Here is a 22,549-nt window from a genome sequence, read left to right on the forward strand (position 1 = left end):
TGTGAGTAACAATGCTGACCACAGTGCAAGATTGGCTTCAGAATAAAGGCACACCCACAGACCCACAGACTCACATCCAAAAGAACTTATAAGACACTTAATTCTAGAAGTGGCCTATCATTTCTCTTAGTATCCTGCCTATAAAAAGTCAAAGTCAGACTTTGAAAAAAAAAAAAAAAGAGGAAAGCTTATAGAACGTTACAGAGCTCAACTTTCAAAGGAGATATCAAAACACACATGTTCATAAGGAAAATCACAACACCACACACACACACACACACACACACACAGAGAGAGAGAGAGAGAGAGAGAGAGAGAGAAGTGAAACATATTCCAATTAAGAGGATGTAAACCTAAAACTGAAAGGAGGATTTTTTCTATAGTCTTTCTTCTGGAAGGGCTAGAAGAGTGTGCTCAAAGTGTGTTCCCTGGACTGGCAGCATGACCACTGTCTGAAAACTTGTTAGAAATGCAAACTGGGGGACCCACCCCAGACACACTAAATTAGAAATTTGGGTTAGGGCCCAACAATGCGTTTGAACAAGCCCTCTGGAGGATTCTGACACCCAGTGAAGTTTGAGAATCTTTGTTCTACAGAATATACTTTTTTTTTAAATTTACTTTTTGGGAGGGGAGGGGCAGAAAGAGGGAGAGAGAGAGAGAGAGAGAGAGAGCGAGCGCGCCAAGTAGGCTTTGAGTTGTCAGCACAGTTGTCTCACCAACTTTGAGATCATCACCTGAGCCTAAACCAAGAGTCTGAGGATTAACCGACAGAGCCACACAGGCACCCCTACAGAATACACTTTCCATACTTAGCTGGTTCTCAAAGTCTGTCCTTGCAGTTAGCCATAATCTTTTAAACATGAGCTGACCACTCTCTCCTTTGTTTGCATACCATGCACCACAACACTCAACCTGATTTGTTCACACATCCTGCTCTCCTACTAGACTGTAAGCTACTTGAGGCTAGAGGCTTTATCTGATTCACTTTTTTATTCTCAGTGTCCAGCCAGGGGCCTGGGCCAAAGCAGGTACTTAGGAAATTAACTATAAGATAAAAAGACTAGAAAAGCACAATGAAGAAGAAACACTTAGAGGTGTATAAATCCATTAAAGTTCTTAACCCTAACTCAGTATGCCTTTCCTTTAAAAAACAAAGGAAAAAAATGGTCAAAGGATCATTCTCAAGCTTCTTAAAAAAATTTAATGGTTATTTATTTGTGAAAGAGAGGCAGAGGGTGAGTGGGGGAGGGGCAGAGACAGAGGGAGACACAGAATCCAAAGCAAGCTCCAGGCTTCCAGATGCTAGCACAGAGCCCGACGCGGGGCTCGAACTAGTGAATTGTGGTATCATGACCTGAGCTGAAGTTGGACACATAACTGATGGTGCCACCCAGGCGCCCCCATTCTTAAGCAACTTGTAATTGGTTCACTATTCACTCTCTTGGGGAAAGTGGGAAATACCTGAACACACCTCACACTAATCGCCTCTTATAAAGTGTGCTAACAATGCAGTTGGTTCTGAATATTCCTATAAGGGTTTCACGTTCAGACAGGACCCATCTGCCCATTTGACAACAGACATTCTCAAACTGAAAATAAACAGAATACAGGCTATAATAAAAACCACAAGAACAGCCCAATGGGTTAAGGATGTCAAACTCCTTGGAATTTCCTTACTATGTAGGAGGAAAGAGGGCAGTTCTTGGAAAGAGGAGATATCTTGAAACCATTCCAATAAGATCTCCACAAGGAGTTCAAAGACCTACAGGTGGAGTCCCTAGCCCTTTGTAGCTATGAGTGACACTCTGAAGATGTCTTGCTTACCCTTTATTTTCTAAAATGAGATTTATCATGGCATTACATCTAAGCTGTGAAGGTCTACTGTATGCAAACTTGCTCTACCTGCCTTTGTGTCACTCTGATATCAGATCAGCTAGGTTCTAATTCAGGCTCTAATACTTTCTGGTTTCTTAACTTTTCTAAGCCTCAGTATCCTCACTATAAAATGGGAATAGTTGTAATAACGGAGGATTAAGTAAAAACGATTCACACACACACACACACACACACACACACACACACACGCGAAGGTAGCCAGGTGTCTGATATAGTAAGAACTTACTACTATGACTACAATTAACTAATATCATATGTTACCAGGGCTTCTTAAACTAGAATCCATGGGCCTACAGAGATTTATGAAATGGACAAACTAATGTCCATAAACTCCCTGAAATAATCTGTAAAATGTTTCACGTTTGTATATATTCTTTTTCTCTGGGCATACAGTCCAAAACTTTAATCAGATTCTCAATGTGGCCCATGGCTCATAAGTGGTAAAGAACCATGGTGTTGGGGATTTTAGTAGTCAGAGCGTGTCCTCAGCAAGCTGGCAAACCAGGAAAATAAGGCAGTTTCTCTAAGGCTCGTGTCTCACTCTGAGCATGATGTGTAGTTCTGGGACCTCCATTTTTAATTCCACACGACGGATGTTTGTTTATTTTCCTTCTTCCACCTCGAAACAGGAAATAGTATTTCAAATGCATTCCACCACAAGGATACTCAGACAGTTAATTTTCACCTCGAACACCCCCAAGATTTAAAAAAGTAAGAGAGCTTCAATCTACTGCTCCCAACCTGCCAAGCACAATGTTCTTAGCAGCAGCAAAAGTCAGTCTGAAAAAGCTCCTCTGTTTTTGATGGCTTTCTTTTGATGCTGTCAGCCTGGGTGACTGAATGAGCAAGGCAGAGGGGCAGAAACAACACTGGACCATGTGCTGCGAGCACTCAGGCATGCTCTTGAACACTGTCTTAACCAGCTCCCCTACTTTGACCAAGTGGCTTCTACTCCAAGGTTCTTGGAGTCTTTATTGTCTGGTATGAGTTACACTGGATCCTAATTTCCCAACATTTTACGTACAAGGACCCAGATTTAATATAGAAATTATTATGCTACGATGCCATTTTTTAAATCAATTGACTTAAAAAATACACAAAAGAATTAGCCCCACTCTTTGAAAATTAAAAAAAGAAGATATTTTTCATCTGTCTATCCAGAGAGATGAAAAATGTAATTTGTTCTGGCTACAGACAGTCAATGGTGAGCATAGGAGTTCAAGGACCCATTAAACAAGTATTTATTCAGTATTTATTAAATGTCAGTTACTTTAATATGGCTGAGGGGAGAGCATCAAACAAAAGCGGTTGCTGCCTTCATGGACATGATAGCAGTGACAGAGAAGGGAAGCGACAACTAAAAATACACAGATGTATAATTGTTTCAAATTGTGCTAATACACAAAGGGTTACCTGGACAATGAAAGAGAAAGAAGGATGTGGGGAAGATTTTAGATAAAGGTGTCAGGGCCAGCAACTTAGCTGAGATCTGAGAGATGGTGGTAGCTGACCCTTCAAGAGGCAGAACTTTGTGGTGAAGAGAGGATCACCTCAGATCAGCAAGGCCTAGGGCAAGGCACTTAATCTCTCTCTGACTCATTTCCCCATTGGTAAAATGGGGATGATAATGGGACCTAGTCCATTAGGTTGCTACAAGGATTAAATTAGCTACTAATTAAAATTTGTTTAGGACAAAACCAGGCAATGTACCAATGGGTTGTTGCAAAATAAGTATCATGGACAGGTAAAAGCATGTGCTAAGACCCTGAGGTGGAAAAGAGCTGGGTAGGGTGTGGCCCTTGGGTGGAGCATCAGTGAGAAGGTGGAGAAGCAGCAGGGAAGGGGGAAGTTGAATCCCAAGTTCAATGGGAAGAGAGTAGAGAGTTTTGTCATGTTCCCAGGGAAAACCTGAAGTTCATTCTTCAAAGTTAAAAAAATTATTGTTTCTGATTAACTTTTTGTATAGCAGATGATTCTATAATAGAGTTCCTCAAAGGGAACAGTTTCTTTAGGTAAGAAGTTTTAAATAAAGAACCCCTGTTTCATTCATGCTCATTAAACTATTTTCCCCCCACCTAGATCCCTGTAATAATAAATATAATTTAATGACTTAGGTTCCTTGAGCTGCAGGTGTTGGAATATTGTATTTATTAACATATTTTAAGCCCTTTAAAAAGACTGCATTAATTCCTATGATAATTTAGTACCCATAATACATTCTCTGTTCTGAATAGATGTTAATCACCACAGAATGACTGATGTGACCGTGTACAAGCTAAGCCATGCTCTAACTAGTAGCTAGGCACTTTTAAATTCAATATTGTTACCGAAACTGTTGATTAAAATTTAGTTGCAATAATTGTGGAGGACTCAAACCAAGGCCAAACAATTGGATTCTCTGCCACTGAAGATGAATGAGATATTTCTGTTTGTGTTTCTAGTAATACTGCCCTTGGAAAAAAAAAAGTTTGGCTAATTCCAGTTACTCTGAACCACTGGGGTTTGTTAGCACTCTGATTAAAAGATCAGTAGGACGGTACTTCAGAGAAACATACACTAACCCCGAAACCAGCCTCGAGGCAGAGAGCAGGAATGCCCCCTTCTGGGTTGAGGATGGAAGGGGAGGGTCAATAATTGTGTGCCAATTTCCCCCTGGTGGGGTGAAGCATGCTCTGGCCTCTGCCACAACCCTGGTACCCCAACAACCCCAACTGAAATTATTTTGGAAACAGAAGGAAAAACCCTATCGTGAAATTTGGACCAAGGAAATGAAATGATCAAGTTGAAAACAAAGGAAAGAACAAATTGCATGTGCCAGGTTCTAAGATAAGGACTCTCCCGTGTATTATGTAACCACATAACCACCCTGTCAGGGAGGTACTACGGTGATTTCTCATTTACCTGGAGTTCAGAGAACCTAAGTAACTCACTCAGAATCACACAGCTAGTAAGTGGCAGGGTGCCCAAGTCTGTTCTCTTACCTTTTGGCCACAGTGCCTCTATAATTGATCAATCAGTAATTCAATGAATCATCCATGTAAGGAAGGACATTGAGAAGAATAATGAAATACATCATACAGTATTAGGTGTCAGAAATACTCTTATTTAAAACAAAAACCTAACAACTTTTCCCTTCTGGCTTAAAGGTTGGTGATGGGAAATAGTATTACTTGTATCTGTAGGGAAATCAATCTCTATATGATTGGCTTCCTTCAGCAGAGTGTGTTGGGACAGAATCAAAGAATATATTGGCTTCTGTCCACCAGCATGCTCACAAAGGCACTGGCTTTGGGGGCAGAGGTGGAGAGGGCTGAACTGCTCTGCATAAATACAATGAGAGAAACACTTGAATTTTTGGCTGGTTTGGAAGAGAAAGATTCAGCAGGGAACTTGGCAGGGATCTGGGGCCCCAAGTGGATAGATCTTTACTGACTTTGCTTCCTTGAACAGCAGAGACTGTGTAAGAAATAAAGAGACCATCAGATATTTCAAGTTCTTTTTACTGCTGGCATATGAAACTCTTCCTTTTTCTCCAACATTCAGGGGAGTCTGCTTGGCATAGAGCTTTTGGGTGGGTGATTTCATTTGCTAGTTTGTGATTTGTTGTCTTCACATCCTGAGGGAAAGGGGCTGAGCCCCTGCGACTTGATCCGTGTGGAGAGAAAGGAACAGCACTAGGTTTGCTGGACTGTTAGACCATCAGACCTGAGAGCTCTGGGGCAGCCTCACGAAGTAAAGGTGAGCCTCAGCACAGGAGCCCCCCAGACACACAGAAGTTGTGGCTGGATTGTGGAACAGGGGTTTAAGTAGATATCTTGGCCACAATTTTTTTTCTTTGTCCACATTAACATTATTCCCACAAGGGTGCCTGGGTGGCTCAGTCACTTGAGCACCGACTCTTCCTTTCAGCTCAAGTCATGATCTCCCAGTTTCATGAGTTCGAGCCCTGCATCTGGCTCTGCACTGGCTGCCTAGAGCCTGTTTGGGATTCCCTCTCTCCCCCACTCTCTCTCTGCCCCTCCCCTGCTCACGCTGTCTCTATCTCTCTCAAGATAAATAAATAAACAGAAAAATTAAAAAAAAATATTCCCACAGAGTTGAGAAATATTAGCATCTTCAGACAGATAAGTTAGGGAAGTGAGCTCAGTCACTTCAGCAAATGGAAAATGCCTGGCAGTCTTACTCAAAAGTGGTGAGACAGTCAGGGCCCAATCCCAGGGTTCCCACTGCCTGCCTGGAGCTTAACTCACAAGGAAATGCTGACAATTCAGGAGGGCAGAGCCCACAGGAAGGGGTGGATCCCTCTGACAAATCTTTCCTGGGAGGTGTTGCCCACAGACTCCTCTGGTGTAGCAGCAGCCCTTCCTGACCTAGGACTAGGTGAGAGGTGAGTGGTGGCAGAGCAAAGAAGGTCTAAAAGGTTATTGCCAGGCTCCCTTCCACCATCCCAAGTCAACACTAACTGGAGTCTGTGTTCTCCAAAGGTATGCCTGTGGAACTCCGTAGGGTTTTCAAAGAGAAGGGGAAGCATATCTGCTGTTACTATAGGGTAGACCGTTAAATGACTGGTGAGGAAATTAAAAAATTAAGAGCAAGGAAAAAAGACCCCCAAATCATGTACTGCATTGGCTAGGCAAAAAGGCATTCATTAGCTGTGACAGACTAATTGTGTGTGTCTTTACTGAGTCGGTGTTTCAACCTGCATTTCTGCTTCTACCTCCAGAAGCTGTGACTATATGAAAGAATCCAAACACACCCACCATTGTATAAACACACACACACACACACACACACACATCCAGATGTAAACAAATATATGTATTTAATACCTCTTCCCAAAAGCAGATTTTCAAGTGAGGGTACTTGAAAATTGGAAAATTTGGGGGAAATTTTCTCTCCAAACACAGTCCATGCTTATGTAAAAGCTCCTCCAAAATCTTTTCTGATTTGAAGTTAGCCAGAGGAAGAAATCCCTTTACAGGGACCTGCTATCCATTTGCAAAGGTTGCAAGCTAGCAGCCCCCAGGCTCCATCTGGGACCTTCACATTTAATTGTTTGGTCCACACAGTGGCAGCCAGCACAATGTTTTCTCTAAGTCGAATTAGACATGGAAATTGGAGCTCTCACAGAAACCCATGCCCTGTTTTTTTGTTGTTGTTGTGTTTTTTTTTTTTCCGATGCCTGACCCTTGCCATCCATTTAGCCATGAATTGCCTGGCTGCCTTAGACTTCTGATAGGGTGGTGCAGATTGAAAGTATGGAAAGCCATTCACTGTGGAGGCTGTGTTAATTATTCTACTACAATCCTTTGCCTTCCTTGTGAACTAGCCTTCCTGGACTCAGCACCTGAAGTTCCCTGATCTGTCAACCATTTTTCTGGGTCCAGAAGGCTCTGTGCTCTGTCTTCCAGGGGAAACTTCCAGGTTCCTCTTTTGACCAAAAGCCTCAATGAAGCCTTTCCTGACCTGCTGTCTGAGACTAGCTGCCCGTTCCTCAGCACCCACCTGGTACCTGCAGCCATGGACAGGTTTTCCTTCCTCAGTCCCCACAGCACCCAAGACTATGCTTTACACATTTTTGTTAGCAGAAGTTTCCCATTAGACAGGGCTCCTTCAAGATGAGAACCATGTCTCATTTGCTTTTTCTTCCAGGGCCTGTCAGAGTGCCAGACACATAGAGGGGGTGCTCCAGAGAAGCCTTTTGAAATTAAGAGAGTTGATTGTCAACCTCCATCATTTCTGAGCCACCCACAGGTCAGGTTGGTGGTTAGAGAGGGGTCACAGAGACAGCAGGGTGATTCTCCACCCCCCACCTCCACCAAAGAAAATAGCGCTCTCTAGAAGTCCAGGCCACTCTTTTGCACCACCCCCCCCCATTCCAGAATGCAACCTATAGGAGAGTTAAAAAATATTCAACTAAATAAAGTATCAGCTGCTACTTAGGATTGAGTTAAAACATTTTTTTTAAAGGTTAAAAAAGCTACTTGCTCTTCAGGTCAGTAACTGTCATAACGATTTTTCTCTTGCCATATGCTCCTCTGAATTGCATTAATATGACATCTCTCTTTCTGAAGCATCTGGTCTCAGCCACTTCAAGGCACACGAGGAAGCTGCACATTCAGACTGAGTATATAATAACACAGAGAGGTATTTGCACGCCTGCCATCACAAAATACTATGTTGTGTTTCATACAGCATTCCAGAGATGGTGCAGGAGATAGTTCAAATGAATCGAGGCCGAATCTGGGGAACTTTTGTTTGCCTGTGTATTTTGTGTGTGTGTCTATAAATGCATGTGTCCACATATGTATACGTTTAATGAATTGGCAATCACCTGCATTGCTCAAACATAATTTCTTATTTCCTGTCAAAAAGATCTGAACATTTTAAGCATCAGATGAAAAGAGTCCCACCAATCTGCCAAATATGGACAGAGAGGTCGGGCATATCTATATTTCAGCACTGTGAAATACAAAAAGGGAAAATTTTCCATCGCAAGCCAAAAGCAAAGTAGCACTCTTGCACAACATCCAACCACATTTTCCAGTCTAAGAAAAAAAACCTGGCGAGCGATGCAGGCTTCTCCTCCTCAGTGGTAATGATCTTTGTCACACTGATAGATTTACTTAAAATTTTCCAAATATCTCACCCCACTTTCTTAAATAGTTCATTAAAAAATCCAAATGGGTTTAATCAAGTTGACCACACAACACATGGTTCCAACATCCATTCTTTTCTTGTCCTGAAGATCCTGGTGCTTATTTTGTCAGAAGCACAAAAAGTAGAAATGCAATTCCGTTTGTGCTGATGCTAAATGTTAATAGATTTGCCTAAATGCCTGATAATAGTCCCCCTAAAATTAGCTAGACTAGTAGTGCATGCCTAATGTGCTGTTGTTTTTGTTGTTTTACTTGCTTTTTGCTTCTCCTGCTTTTATCAGAGGGAAAAAAGACCCCTAGAAAAAAGTCTACATCCTCGGTTGTGAAACATTTCCAGTGTCATATGTGAATTCTGCAGAAAGAACATATATTCTGAAACTATCCCACACTTCTGACATTCTGTCATGAAGGTGACAAATCCTAGTGCTCTAATGTTTCATTAAATTAAACATGAAATGTTTAATGTTTTGTTAAATTAAACATGAAGCCGTGACTTTGCACCCGAGAACCACAGCCTTCTATCAATTCCTCACATTCCTCCAGGTCACTTCTTAGGTTATAAAAACTGAGTTTTGTTTATTAGAAGCATTTTATCTCTCTCTCAGTTAAAATGTACTTTCTTCTAATGCACTTATAAATAAAAACTAACAGGCAACCCGTTTTGGGGGGGCACTTAAATTATTTCTAAACTCAGTCCTACAGAAAACAGCTGGCAGACGACCCTGTAGTTAATTGTCTATTATAACTTTTTTCAAGCATTTGCAACCATGACTGAGAAGCTTCCAGAGAGCAGAGGTTTAGCATTTTCAATTGGGTCTCAAGCCCATTTCACAGATGGGCATGCTATAGCCCGAAGAATGAAAGGATTGCTAGACAACTGTTGATATAGATCCTTGGACTAAAGAAATCTCAATCCCCTTTTCCTTATCTGTGACAATAGAAACTGACCAGGAAAACAAGGCAAAACAATTCTGGTCTGGGAGAGCATTTGCATAAACAGAGAGAAGGATGCTGGGCTCTAGTGACTGCTGAATACAGGTTTTGATGAAACCCTTCAAAGCAGCAGGTAAACAAAACCTGGGCACTGTAGGGAGATGATGAAATGGAGTGGAGGCAAACAGTAAAATAAAATAAAATAAAATAAAATAAAATAAAATAAAATAAAATAAAATAAAATAAAATAAAATAAAGTGCTTCTTTTTCACCAGTCCAGCCAGTTAAAAGTTCTAGAGTTCTTAGTATCACATCCAGAGGATCATACGACAGAATTTCCAAGTGTAATTTTATAAAAGGCATTAAGATGATACTTTTTTAAATGGATAACAAAGTCAACACTATTATGTAGCCACCTAAAAGGGACAAAAAAATGCATGTGCTCCATGATGAAAGTGCCTGAATATTTTTACATTTTTCTTGTGATTTAAGTTGGTGAATGAGGCATCCAAATGAAGTCCCCCTAATTGTCACACCAGCCACAGCAGAAAGAACCATCCCTTAAGGGGTAAGCTGCACAGACCCTTCCAGTCATCAATACTCTTTCTGTGTCAACACATAGGTTCTTGGCACTGGCCCAAAACTATCAAACAGCCCGGATTTGCTAACAGGTCCTTGCTTAGAACGCCTGCTTGAGAACCCTTCTCCCAGCTAGTCCCCAACCCATAGGAACATAATTGATACTTACCATTCTGAAGCTTCATGTCTGTGAGGCAGACTAAATAAATTAAACTGATCCTGCTTTAATCTTCTTTTCTAGACCCCAAATGCCTTAATCAAAAGGAAAAACAAAAAAACAAATGTTCCCTGAGGTCCTTCTCTAAATCACCAGAGTATAAAAGCAAGGAATAGCTGTCTTTTTCACTGAGTGCCCAGAACCTGTCCCCTAGCATGAACAACAGAAGATTATTTCTAACACCCTTTTGGTTCCCTCCCCCAGCCATCTTTTCCTTCACTTGTATCGTCTGTGCCCCAGACAAGGCTTGAGTTACACTTTAAATCAAACTCTGGAAGAGACTTCCATTGGAAATTTGGCTTGGCAGACCTCCTGTAAAAATCCCACGTAAAGACACATTTGTTTCCTCCCTGCAAATGAACTGTGGCATTTGTGGTCCCTCTTGTTCTCCCCAGTGCATACTTCGCCTTTAAATGAGCTTAAGCTGCAGGACTTCATTTGGGGTTAGCTGTCCCGCAAAGCTCATTTGGCTCTTACCATTAAGGCAAGAGGCTCTAAAAGGCTAGCAAGATGCTTTTAACAATGTTTGAGGGGCCAGTCATATCTTGTTAGCAACAGCTGCACACTTACCCGGCTCTCAGGGCCTTGCCGGAGCTGTCCTATTCCTTCTGGGATTAGGAAGGCAAAATGAAATTAACCAATCGTTAGCTGGAGCCACCCGAGCTGCACTAGATTCTCATTCTCCAAAAACCAAGTGAAGCAGCTTCCTCCAAAGTTACTCCTTCATCCACTTCTCCTAGCATACACAGCCCGCCAAGGCCCTGGCTGCTGTTTCAAAACGGCTACTCAATAAAAAGATTTTAAAGGCTGTGCCGGGAGCCGGGAGCTTCAGATCCCAGTTTGGCTTTTTCTCCATCAGCATTCCTCAGCAAGCCTGCACAAAGCGAGGTACGCTACATTATTTATGTCAGCTCTAGGCTCTGGAAAACACACACTGGCATCCTGATTACTAAGAATCCTCATGGATACAATTAAACCATTCCCACATATATACCCCCCCCCCCCTTCCCAGATTCAACCTCTTTCAGAGGAAACAGAAGCACTTTGATGCGTGTCCCAACTCATCTATTAGGAACCAAGAGAGCATTGAAATATGGCCATGATGGCAAATGAGCCAGGGGGAAAGGACACTTTCCCTGGAGTGAGCAGATGACACTCCAGGGAGGAAAGCTCTGAGAATAGTTTGGGGCATGCCCTGCAAGTGACCGCCCTGGGTTGGAGGTACTGATATGGAAGCAGCCAAGCTGTGACACTACAAAAAAAAAAAAAAAAAAAAAAAAAAAAACAAAAAAAAAAACATTCTGATGAATTCATGGAAGATTGATTTAGAATGGGCTGTTAAGGGAAGTAAGGCACATTTGGCAACATGACTAACCTTTCAAGCTGGATGTAGAGCAATCACGCTCACCCAACAAATGCTCCTTGGTGCCCCATCCAAGTCAGAGCACTAGATGGGAAGACCACTGATTTCACCAAGTAGAGCAATGACTCTGTCCCCACGTCTCCTCTTCAGCAAAATGAACAATTCTCCAAGTTGCAGTCCACCATTTCCCTTCTTGTCAGTAGCTCGACAACACATTATGAGCTGGGCATATTAGCCACAGGCAGGGAGAACAGTATGCTGGCACAGCAAAGGAAGGATGAGGACAGGAGCTTCCTCCTCTGTAGGAGTAGTGAGAAGGCTATGCAATTCCCCTGTTGTCTAGCTACAAAGTCCCTGCTTGGCAGGCAGAGGTGACTTCACTTTGTGAAAGCCCCAGGCACCGCTTAATGAAACAACCTTTGGCAGGACCTCACAGTGAAGTCAGTTTATCTAGGCAAGAAGTCAGCTTGGGCAAAGTCAGTTGTCTCATCCAAGAACACAGAAAAGCAACCTGCTTCTCTCCAAAGGTGTCCTTTGAATGTACACTCCTATGTTTGCCAGTTTTTTTTTAAAGTGATGGCCACTTCCAATGGCTTAGTCCATCCCAATTCAGACAACTTGGATGGAAAATTGGTGTCTGAGATAGAAAGTATGGTAGAGAACACAGTGTAGGTCAGTGGAATAGAGCCCAAAGGGGGCAAATACACCCTTTGATACACAGCAAAGGAAGAAATGGGAAATTTGCTCCAGTATGTGAAGGAGAACATCCCTCAGCAATAAACAGATGATAGGTAGCATAATAGAACACGCACATACACACACACACACAATCATTCACCAGCCGAGGCACCCAAAGATCTGATGAATGGAAAAGCAGATACAAATTGCCCTGTTGGAGGATTTCAAGCTGTAGTATTGGCTACTGAGACCCCAAATCCTGGGTCATCTAGTCCACTGGCCCTTAAAGAGGCCTTGGCCACATGTGGGTACAAGTGTGCTCTCAGCTTAGGTGGTTCCACTCATTCTTGCCACTAAGGAATCCAATGCATGTTGTAATTTTTCCTGGAGAGGACTCAGAAGCAGCTAACTAGAGTGCCAAGAACAGAGATGATTCCTTGGGAGGAAGATGACTCAAGATTATCATTTATTCTTCTAATAATGAAGCAATAATCAATTTAGAGGCTGACCTCAGACTAGAAATCTTAGTAAGGATCCCCTGGGGACCCCTCCTGTGGCCCTCCAGAGCTGCAAGGTGGGAAAAGCCTCAGGTTCTGCCAGTCATCTGTTCACCTGTGGACTGGTACACACTGTTCAGCCTCCCTGAGCCTCAATTTTCTTAACTGGAAACTATAGATAATGAGACTCACTTCTAAGATTTTGAGGATTCAGTCTGAAATATAAGGTACTTAATTCAGTGCCTGGCATCCTGTGACCTCAGAATTAGCCTTGGTTATTATGCATTTTCAAAAGGTTATCAATTAAAAGGCACAAAACTTACACTGACTGGTTCACAGATGCCTGAGCCCCATCTCAAAGTGGTCCCGGAGCAATCAGATCATTACTGACAATCTGTGTGCAAAACGCCGTACTCATCACTATCATTTGCCTCCAATAAATGTGTTCACAGTAGTTGCCCCAAGACAGAGGTCAATAAAAACTAACGAGGATATAAAAACAGAGTATTAAGAGGGGATTTATTTTTTAAGGGAATTCCAACATTTTAAAAATCAACTGAACCCTTTTCTGTTGATTAAACTGTAAACTAAACATATTTCAGAATCTTGATATCCAGAAGAAAGTTGCTCTACTCAAGATGGAGAAAAAAAAAGTGGCCTGAAGTCCCATCCTCCAGAAACCTCTGTCCACTTATTTACATGCCCCCATCCCCCTCACACTACTAGGAACAGAGGTTGACAGACTGTCATCTAATAGAAAACTAGCATCTTAATGCAAAAGGAGAAGGAGGACCAAAGACATTAAGTTACTTCCTCAATTTCATGTCACCTAGTACAGCTTTGCTGGAATGCAGAGGCCTGACTACCTTTCAAATGCTCCCTCATCCCCACACAAGGCTAAAGATAAAACCAGTGGAACTCACGGCCAGTTTCTATTTCACCATCCAACATGTTGGTTTCATCTCAGTTTAGTATTTTGCTTTAATAATGTACATACAGGACCAACACTTCATGATTTTTTTTTTCTCCAGAAAGAGATTACTTAAAATTTTAAGTTTTTCAATAAATTAGGTTCCACAAATCTTGCTAAGCCATTTTACTATCTGAGGGTTTTGCTACAAGTTTCTAAATCTTTCAAATGAGAAAAAAAGTTCTTTAAACTTTATAATTTATAAAGGCTACATAGGTTATTAATATCTTCGAAAAATACGGAATTTTGCCCATGTATCTCTTCTCTAACGATATAGTTAGTAAATATGTCTTCCTTCTATATAAACAATCTCAAGAGGTCTTGAGCATGCAGTTGTTTTTAAGTAATAATCACTTCTTGCTTATAAAAACAAGAGCTACCAAAATGATACATCTTCAAAATAAATAGGGGCTACCACATTTCACTGCTAAAAAATACCCACATGCATTGTGACTATATCCGATGAACAGCTGGACTGCACAGACATTGAGATCCTTTCTCAGAGTTTCAAAGAACTTTTGCTTTCTGTCAAACCACCTGAACAAAAAATGCAGTATGTTGCATCATATGCTGAAGCTATTTTTCTAGTTGAAACATGAATTATGAGTCCTTCTGAAACACATCAGCCAAATCAAGTTGTAACATGGCTGGGCTTTATTCGCTGCACAGATCACCACAGCTAATTGGTTTCTAATGTAAGTCATGCTTTTGCTTCATTAGCTTAACATTTCTCTTATTTTTCCTTCCATGGTACATACTAAAATAACCAGTGTTAAGTTGAACATTTCCCCTCAAATGAGGTATACTTCATCTGAATGTTAACTCTGACTTTGCTGAGTCATTTGTACTTTTATAACGTGTGGGGTTCGAATGCTAGTTTTAGGACACGGGCTTTTCTTGGTCTCCGTAAATAATATGGAGGTACTCTTGGTGATCTTTAAAATCTGTTTTTGTTTTTTTCCTCCTGTGGAAGCTCAAACTCAATTACTAATGATGAATATCCCTAAATATGTACTGCTGAGACTACCTAAGAGGCCTACGTGTGTCTTGTTGGCAGAATTGACAAACTCTCATTGCTTCCAGAATAACACAAGGAACTGCCTGGGGCACCTACTTCCTGTTTCCATAAGGCAGAACACTTGTTTAACGCTATCTTCAAATTGGTGGTTTAAGAAGTTAAAGTGGCAGAAAAGATTCAGAAACTATATAAGCCTCATCTGAGTAACTTAAGTGAAGCAAAAGAAAAGCACTCATTGTATTCTTTGAGGTTATAGTTAAGCTATTTAGGGATAGGACTTGCAACATTTTGCTTGTATACAGAAACTGATTCAGAAAGTTGGTTTATTCTACAACATTCCAAGTATGTGCATGGGCAAGAAGGCAACAACGATTCTGGTACAGAGTCCAAACATGGAGAACAGGGATGGGGTAGAATGTGGGCCCTGTTCCCTGTGTCAGGACCTCTCCAGAATGAGATGTCCTATATAAACTTTCCTGGTATCCTTTATGATGATGTGGCTTTATTGTCCTTTTCCAGACTCAGTCACCTGTGAAGGTAAGGTTTCCCTAGTGCTTTAGCTACACCATACATCAAAGGCAAAATCAAAATAGATTATTTACCCTAATGTAGATTCAAAGGGTTTTAATGGGTCTTACATGGTCATTTAATCCAAACCCCTCATAATACAGGTAAGGAGAAACATGAAGGAGAATATGTATTTTCCTCATGTCATTAGGACTATATCATAGGCCCTGTGACATTAGGACTACGGATCTGGGAAGATAACCTTGGCACATCAATTCCTGTTTTTTTTAAAAGTTTATTTACTTATTTTGAGAGAGAGCACGCGAGAGCAAGTAAGCAGGGGAGGAGCAGAGGGGGGGAGAGCGAAAATCCAAACAGGCTCTACGCTGTCAGTGCAGAGTCTGACTTAGGACGCTATCTCATGACTGTGAGATCATGACCTAAGCCGAAGTTACAGTTAAATGCTTAACCAATTGAGCCACCCATGTGCCTCATAAATTCCTTTTTATATGGATTTATTATTTTCTATTTCTTCTCTTTCTCCTACACCAACCAACCCCCCACTTTCCCACACTTTGCCATACCTGAAAAAAGATCATGGTCAATGTTTTTTTATTCTGTGATTTCTGTTTCCAAGGAGGAAGTTTGATTCTGGACACTATTCTAAAGAAGGCTCTGGAGGATTTTCAAATGCCCATTGTGAACAGCACCACAGCTGTGGTAACAGTCATTCCCCCAAAGTGTTCACAGCTGGAAAGCGGCCCCATATTTTGCCATGTGAATAAAACCCAACCTCTTGGTCAGACAGAACTGGATTTGAATCTCCTTGCTGTTGTAGGTCTCTAACTTAGCTCCACCATAAATATACCAGGGAGAATAATGGCACCTGGCTCACCTAACTCTTGGAGGTTAATGGGCAGTGGCTGGGCGACACTAAAGACTCTGTAGCTAGGCTCTGCTATCATCATCTTTCTATCATGGGCTCAGACACATCGTAAGAGAGTTACACATTCTCCTCTTGTGCTTACAAGCCCAGGGCAGAGCCCACTTATGGAGGAATCCCTCTCTGAAAGGCGTGTCTCCTCAGTGACCTGCAGTATCCTGTCTTGTATCACTTCATTGTGAGGAGGGTTGATATGACACACCCGATGGAGGCACCATGAACATGCAATTTTCTGCTTAAAACCACAAGGAAAACAGGACTTCAGATAACAGGGAATTGCGATTCAAATCCTGTTGAGCTACAGGGAATCAGTTATGGTCTGTCTCTGCCTGGGGATGCAGGCTCATCGATCCACACTCATCACCACTGGCCTGGGAAGGGCAGCTGGCCCTGACTCTCCTATTAATTAGACAGGTGGGGAATTTCCCAAGATCAGCATTTCCCAAGTGTTAGTCATTTTCCTATTGCCTCCCAGGCTTGTGCACTATCCAGTCCTTCCCTGCAACCACTGCAGCCACCATTCCATTTGATCCTCGGCTCTTTAGTTCACTTAATAAGTCAATCTGAAGAAAGATACTGTTTCCAACTTTACCTCATCCTAGCTAATAATATCTACGAAATTGCAGCTTAGAAGTGCTAACTATATATAACCACAATTGTGTGTGGTTATACACACACACAATTTCTAATATGTATTACACTAAACAGATTACTATCAAAGTTAGGTATTCAACAAGGTGCCCCTTACGGATGTCTTGTGTACGTGTCCTATACTCATTGGTACTCACATGATACTCGAACATGTGTTTGGAAATACTGTCCTAAATGAAATGTTATTCTTTTTGTTTTGAACCAGCAGAGTCTCTACTTTGTGCCCTTTTCTCTTCAGAATGCAGTGCCTCAGAGTGAAATGTCACCAGGAAAAGAAATGCTCTAAAAATGAAGTTTGATTATGTCCTATAGCCCAGACAGAAAACTCAGAGAAGAGCCCACATGCTACTTTTCATCCTGGGAACTGATGCCTGAATGTGTTAAAATGCTATTTATTTTCCGACAGGCTACTTGGGCCTGGCACCATGTAAACCCAAAGTGTTTGTAGAGGCTCCCCTGGGGACAAAGGGAAAATCATCTGTATAGATCAAATGTGTATTAGCTGCATTAGCAATTGGTCCCTGGAGACTTGATAAAGACCTTTTTATACAGATTTCACTGCACAGTTTTCTAAGAGCTTTCACTGAACTAGCCTTGGGTATCATGGGTCCAGGAATTCCTTCACTTCGTCCTACCCATCAGAAGAGAGAGATGGAAAATGAGAAGCCAGAGTGAGAAGTGCTACCTTCATTGTAGGCGAAACTCACTACCGCAGCCATGCTCCCTTCCCCCATCAATATTTCATGTTCTCACAGTCCTGCGAAAATTTATCTGTTGCCTTCTTGCATTGTAATGTGTAGGATGGTGGAAATATTACAGCACTGGTTCATGAATTTAAAAATTCGTCACCTTCTCAATTTAGAAAGCGGATATGTGGTTAGAACTTATGAAGGCTCTACAGGCTTGAAATGACCAAAGGGGCCAGAGCCCTGTTCCTGAGAAATCTGTGCCGTGAGGGCATGCAGTCAGAGGGTGGGGGTTGGCTGGAAATCCTGTTGCTGGGGCCTCAATTCTCTGGCTTATTGTCAACCCATGATTTGTCTTGTACCATGGCACTGTTTGAAGAAGAGAGAGGGAAAATAATGCCCCAGTTGTAGGCTCAGTAGCAAAATCCAGGTTTTGAACAGACACAGAATCTCCCTGCTCTTTCAATACCCTCTCCACCACAGCACAGAGGTTCCCTGGGCTCTGCTTAGTTTTGTATGGTGTGTCCAACTGTTAAGCTCTCTGGTAAAGCAACTCTCAGAACCCTGGGCAATTATATAATGTTCCTCCAGTCTCCGAAAGGCTTCCCAGTCATTAAACTGGGTTGGTTTAACTCCTTTCCTTTCACTACAAGACACATTTCAGAGACATATACTGTCTTACAACTTCATCCCCACTCCCACTAATAGGGATGCTCACCATATTCTCCAGGACAGAAGTGCTTAGCCCCTGCTCAAGAACAAGTGGGAGCCAGTGACCCTAGCAAAGGTGGCAAGGAGGCATAGACACTTCTCAGTGCAGATGTAAACCTTTATGTTTCCAATAGCTGGTTTACATAAACATGAAGGAGAGTTTAACTTGAAGCAGAATGGTTAGGGAAGAAATGAGTGTCAACTTCATCATCTCCTGCCCTGTGGCCTACCTTTTCTGCAGTGTTAAGTCTTGGAGACACCATCACCAGTCTTTGTGCCCACCTAGACACCTCAGAGTGACCCATAAACAAGTGACTGCTGCTTCTCTGTCCCCCTCTTGCCACTGCCCTTCTCCTTTTCCTGGACAGTTAGTCACACTACTGACCATCAGAGATAGGCATTGCTCACCAAGATGGTTTTCCTTGACCTGTAAGTATGAGTCACAGATGGCCTCAGACAAGCTTGATGCAAAGGCATCGGGGAGTTAATGTGTGCTCCAACCAACTGTCCAGGGGTTGTCATTCCCACAGACGTAGTCAGACACTTAGGGGGATACACTCGGGTTGCTGCTTGAAGAAGGTAATGCTTTCTAAGGAATCCTAGAGCATTAGATCTGATACAGAAGCATTATGTTTCCATGAGTAAGATTCACCAATAAATAAAAATAAAAATCTTTATTCCTCTCATTTTGAGTCAACAAATGAAGCGTCCAGAATTCTGATCCCTGAGAGCTCTATATGAGGGCCTCAGCCAGGGTAGTGCCCACTCTCAGCAGGTAGGCTGTTTTCAAGGGGAGGTCTACAGGGCAAATCTGTGCTGCTATTACTTCAACAGGGACGGAAGTAATTCTGGAGTCCAGAGTGATTTTTCTAATGCAGAAATCTGAACGTCACTCCTACTTAAAAATTCTCCACTGGATCCATCACTTATATCACAAAGCCTTCATTCTGTTCTAGTATCCTCAGCTCTTTGCCCACCACCTGCCTTTTGCATTATGCTGCAGGAATACTGTATTTCCTAGAAGACCTTACCTTATGGCACACCTCAGGCCTTTATATCTGAGAGTGTCTCTATTTAGCAAGGGTTTTCTTTCATTCCTATACTTCTTCAAAATAGTAAATAATTCCTACACTTCTTTCAAAACCAACTCAAACACCACCTTTCAGGGGATTTTCATGTCCTTTGTGCTCCAGGTATCACAGTCTAATCTTTAAATGACTTGTTCCTTCTAAAGCACTTGGAACAATGGCTAGTACATAGTAGCTGCTCAATAATTTTTAAAAGCTATTAGTATTGCCTCACCATCATATTAACCATCATATATTTATAGTATTTGCTCACCTGTCCCCAGTAGCCATGAAGGTCAATGACTCTGTTGTTCCACTAATATCAAACCAATGTTTGGCACATAAAAGGTCTCAGATAGGATATGCTGAACTAAAATAGGACTAAAGTAGTTTGACTGTCTGGGAATTCTACAAGGTGCTTAGTTCCTTATTGTAGTTACCCTTCATGCAAAAATTTGGAGTCAGGCTTTTCTCAAGTCTCTTCATAGTAGAGTAAGTCATATGCTTTCTTTCGATTCTGCTTGGACACTACTCTCTGGTTCCATTACATACCAGGCCAATAACCAGAAGCCACACATCTTTGGAGGAAAAGTAGCAGATGCCAGACAAGAGCTTGCTCTCCCCTATTACTCTAATCAAGCTATGTGGTAGAGTGCCTTTCTCTAATCTGATTTGAGAAGGGCCTTAATAGCACCGTAGAAGTTAAGAATGAAGCTAGTTCTTCAAGCAGCCCCTCACTTTAGTGGCAGTTTTTTCTCATCTATTGTGACAAGTGAGGCCCCTCATTGGGGCCAATTGTTGCACTTGGATGCAAGCATGAAGTTGGAGGCATTTTTTTTTTCTTTTAAAGGCACAAGTCAGCCCTTCCTGATTTAATTAGAGGGTTTTGTTTTGTTTTGTTTTGCCTATCTCTTGACCTTCCACTTGATTATGCAGCGAAGTATTCCTGGAGAGCAATAATCCTGTAAGCCTGACATAAACCCTCACAGCTATGAAAATGACAAAGCTGTCAAAATCTCAGCCTTACAACTTCAGACGGGGGTCAGCTCCGAAATGTAATTGTCGAGAAACTCAAGGGCCAGTTTCCGTTAAGAGATTTACAAAAAAAAAAAAAAAAAAAAAAAAGAGTCAAGGAAATAAAAGGTCCCAAACAAAGATGATGGGAGGCTTTAAATTTCAGTCTGTGCAAGAAACTTTTGCCTTTCTGTGCGTGCCATTAACACAGCGATTTTTAGTAATTTCGGTGGGAGATGCCATCTCCTTGGAGTCAGAGAAAATGAGAAAGTCTTTTTTTCTCCCAGAGTATGCAAACAGAAGCTTAGAAACATGTTTGCATTTGGATTGGATGATCTAAACCAACAAAGTTCAACCTTTTCACTAGGAGCTGTGAGCTGTTTGACAAGACCTACTTTTTATCAGGCAGGTTCAAAGTCTACACAATGCAGAGACTTCCTTAATAAGAGGGACTAATAAGATTATTTCCTTAAAGATCTAACTTTGGCACCCTTCCTCCTCCCAGAGAGTAGAGTAGATTCATTCTCTAAATTGCTTACCTTCAAAAGAAAAGCTCTGTTGACTGGAACACGGCCCCAGCATGGCACACCAAGTCGCTATTAGTAGGATTCTCATTTGGATTTGAAGAGGCTATTATTTTTGTCTCGTGCTCTTTTTTTTCTGCACTTCTTTTCTGTCATCAAAAAATTAACTTCCCAAACTAAGCACAAAGATTTTATTTCAATGGGATGAGTCAGAATCACCGATTGTCCACCTGTCACTCCAAATATCTTGCCTTTCCTCAGGGACATAAATAGCCAGTTACACACACACACACACACACACACACACACTTAGTAAACGTAGGCACATTTCTGGGCAAGCAGACTTTAATGTAAGGAGAGAGAAATGGGCATATCTGTATTAAATATATAGAGAGAATAAAGCAAAGTGCTCTATTCAAAAAAATTTTTCCCAAGCTTGCATTTTGACCCATTTGGGATCACAACACAAAATCTTCTGTTGAATAGGGAGGTTTGAGAAAGAAAGATCATGTGATCATCAAATTGAATTCTAACTTCCTGCCTCTTGCCTTCCTGTATCACAGCTTATGTGATCTGCTGAAATAATGAGCCATTTTCACTCTCCCATCCATGGGTGGGATGATGTATAGCCACTTAAAACTGGCTGTGTTTAAAGAAAAGTGATTTGAAAATGGGGACCATTTAAACAGGTCACTGTATTTCTCAAAGGTGAAACAGTGATCAGTGTATGACATTTAATGATCTAAAAGAGCCATACAGAAGAATTTTCTCCTAATCAAACTGGAATCAACTCTCTTCTCAGGAGAAAAGAATTGAGGCCATCTGTGGATCTTAGTCCTTTCTGGCCTCTGATGACTGAATCTGTACCATGTATAGCTCTCTCTGTATCTTAACGCCTGAGTTCCTGGAGGATACCACATTTCACTCACTCTATGAAGTACATTTCCTTACTCATTTTAACATTTATGAAATCAGAATTCTTCTTGCAACTGATGGCATGTTCTAGTTTAATTGGCAAAGGTTTTTCTTTTCTTATTCATACATAATAGTGAGTTATTTTGCAAGTGAGTGCATTTTAGAATTGATGAAATATTGTCATAGATACTTAATAAATATTGTTTGGATAAATGACTGAATAAATGGGGCACCTCCTCCATGGTCTCTCAATACTTACTTAAGGTAAAAAATATATTTAACAACAAAGAACACCTCAAACTTTTGCATCATTGACTGAGATATAAATTTTTCTTAAAGTTTATTTATTGAGAGAGAAAGTGAGTGGAGGAGGGGCAGAGGATCTGAAGCAGGCTCTACGCTGACAGCAGAGAGCTTGAGTCGGGGCTCAAACTCGTGAACCGTGAGATCAGGACCTGAGCTGAGGTTGGATGCTTAACTGACTGAGCCATCTAGGCACCCCAACTGAGATATAATTTTTTAAAAAAATGTTACATAGGGGGCACTGGGGTGGCTCAGTTGGTTGAGCGTCCAACTCTTGGTTTTGGCTCAGGTCATGGTTTTATGGTTTTGTGGGTTCCAGCCCCAGATCCGGTTCTGTGTTCACAATGCAGAGTCTGCTTGGGATTCTCTCTCTCCCTTTCTCTCTGCCCCTCCCCTACTTGTGCTGTCTCTCTCT

At 41.7% G+C, this 22,549-nt stretch overlaps 1 protein-coding gene across 17 annotated transcripts in view; it reads right to left on the reverse strand.

Annotated features, from left to right (window-relative positions):
- The window catches only part of TENM2 (teneurin transmembrane protein 2), a 2,391,334-nt gene that overhangs the window by 415,038 nt on the left and 1,953,747 nt on the right, over positions 1–22,549 (reverse strand). Inside the window, exons 1-2 of one of the 17 annotated variants that reach the window (XM_019839204.3) lie at positions 10,858–11,204; positions 10,240–10,322 (exon numbers count right to left, since the gene is read on the reverse strand). The exons of 13 other annotated variants lie outside the window; for them this stretch is intronic. In XM_019839204.3, coding sequence (XP_019694763.1) covers positions 10,240–10,255 — 16 coding nt within the window. In that variant the 5' untranslated portion in view covers positions 10,256–10,322; positions 10,858–11,204. Of the gene's footprint in view, positions 1–10,239; positions 10,323–10,857; positions 11,205–11,662; positions 11,941–22,549 lie in introns of those variants that run through there. 3 more of the 17 variants (XM_019839191.3, XM_019839196.3, XM_019839195.3) reach the window with 3 other exon arrangements.

Source organism: Felis catus, chromosome A1 (assembly GCF_018350175.1).
Source record: "Felis catus isolate Fca126 chromosome A1, F.catus_Fca126_mat1.0, whole genome shotgun sequence".
In the NCBI taxonomy this organism is placed as follows: Eukaryota; Metazoa; Chordata; class Mammalia; order Carnivora; family Felidae; genus Felis; species Felis catus.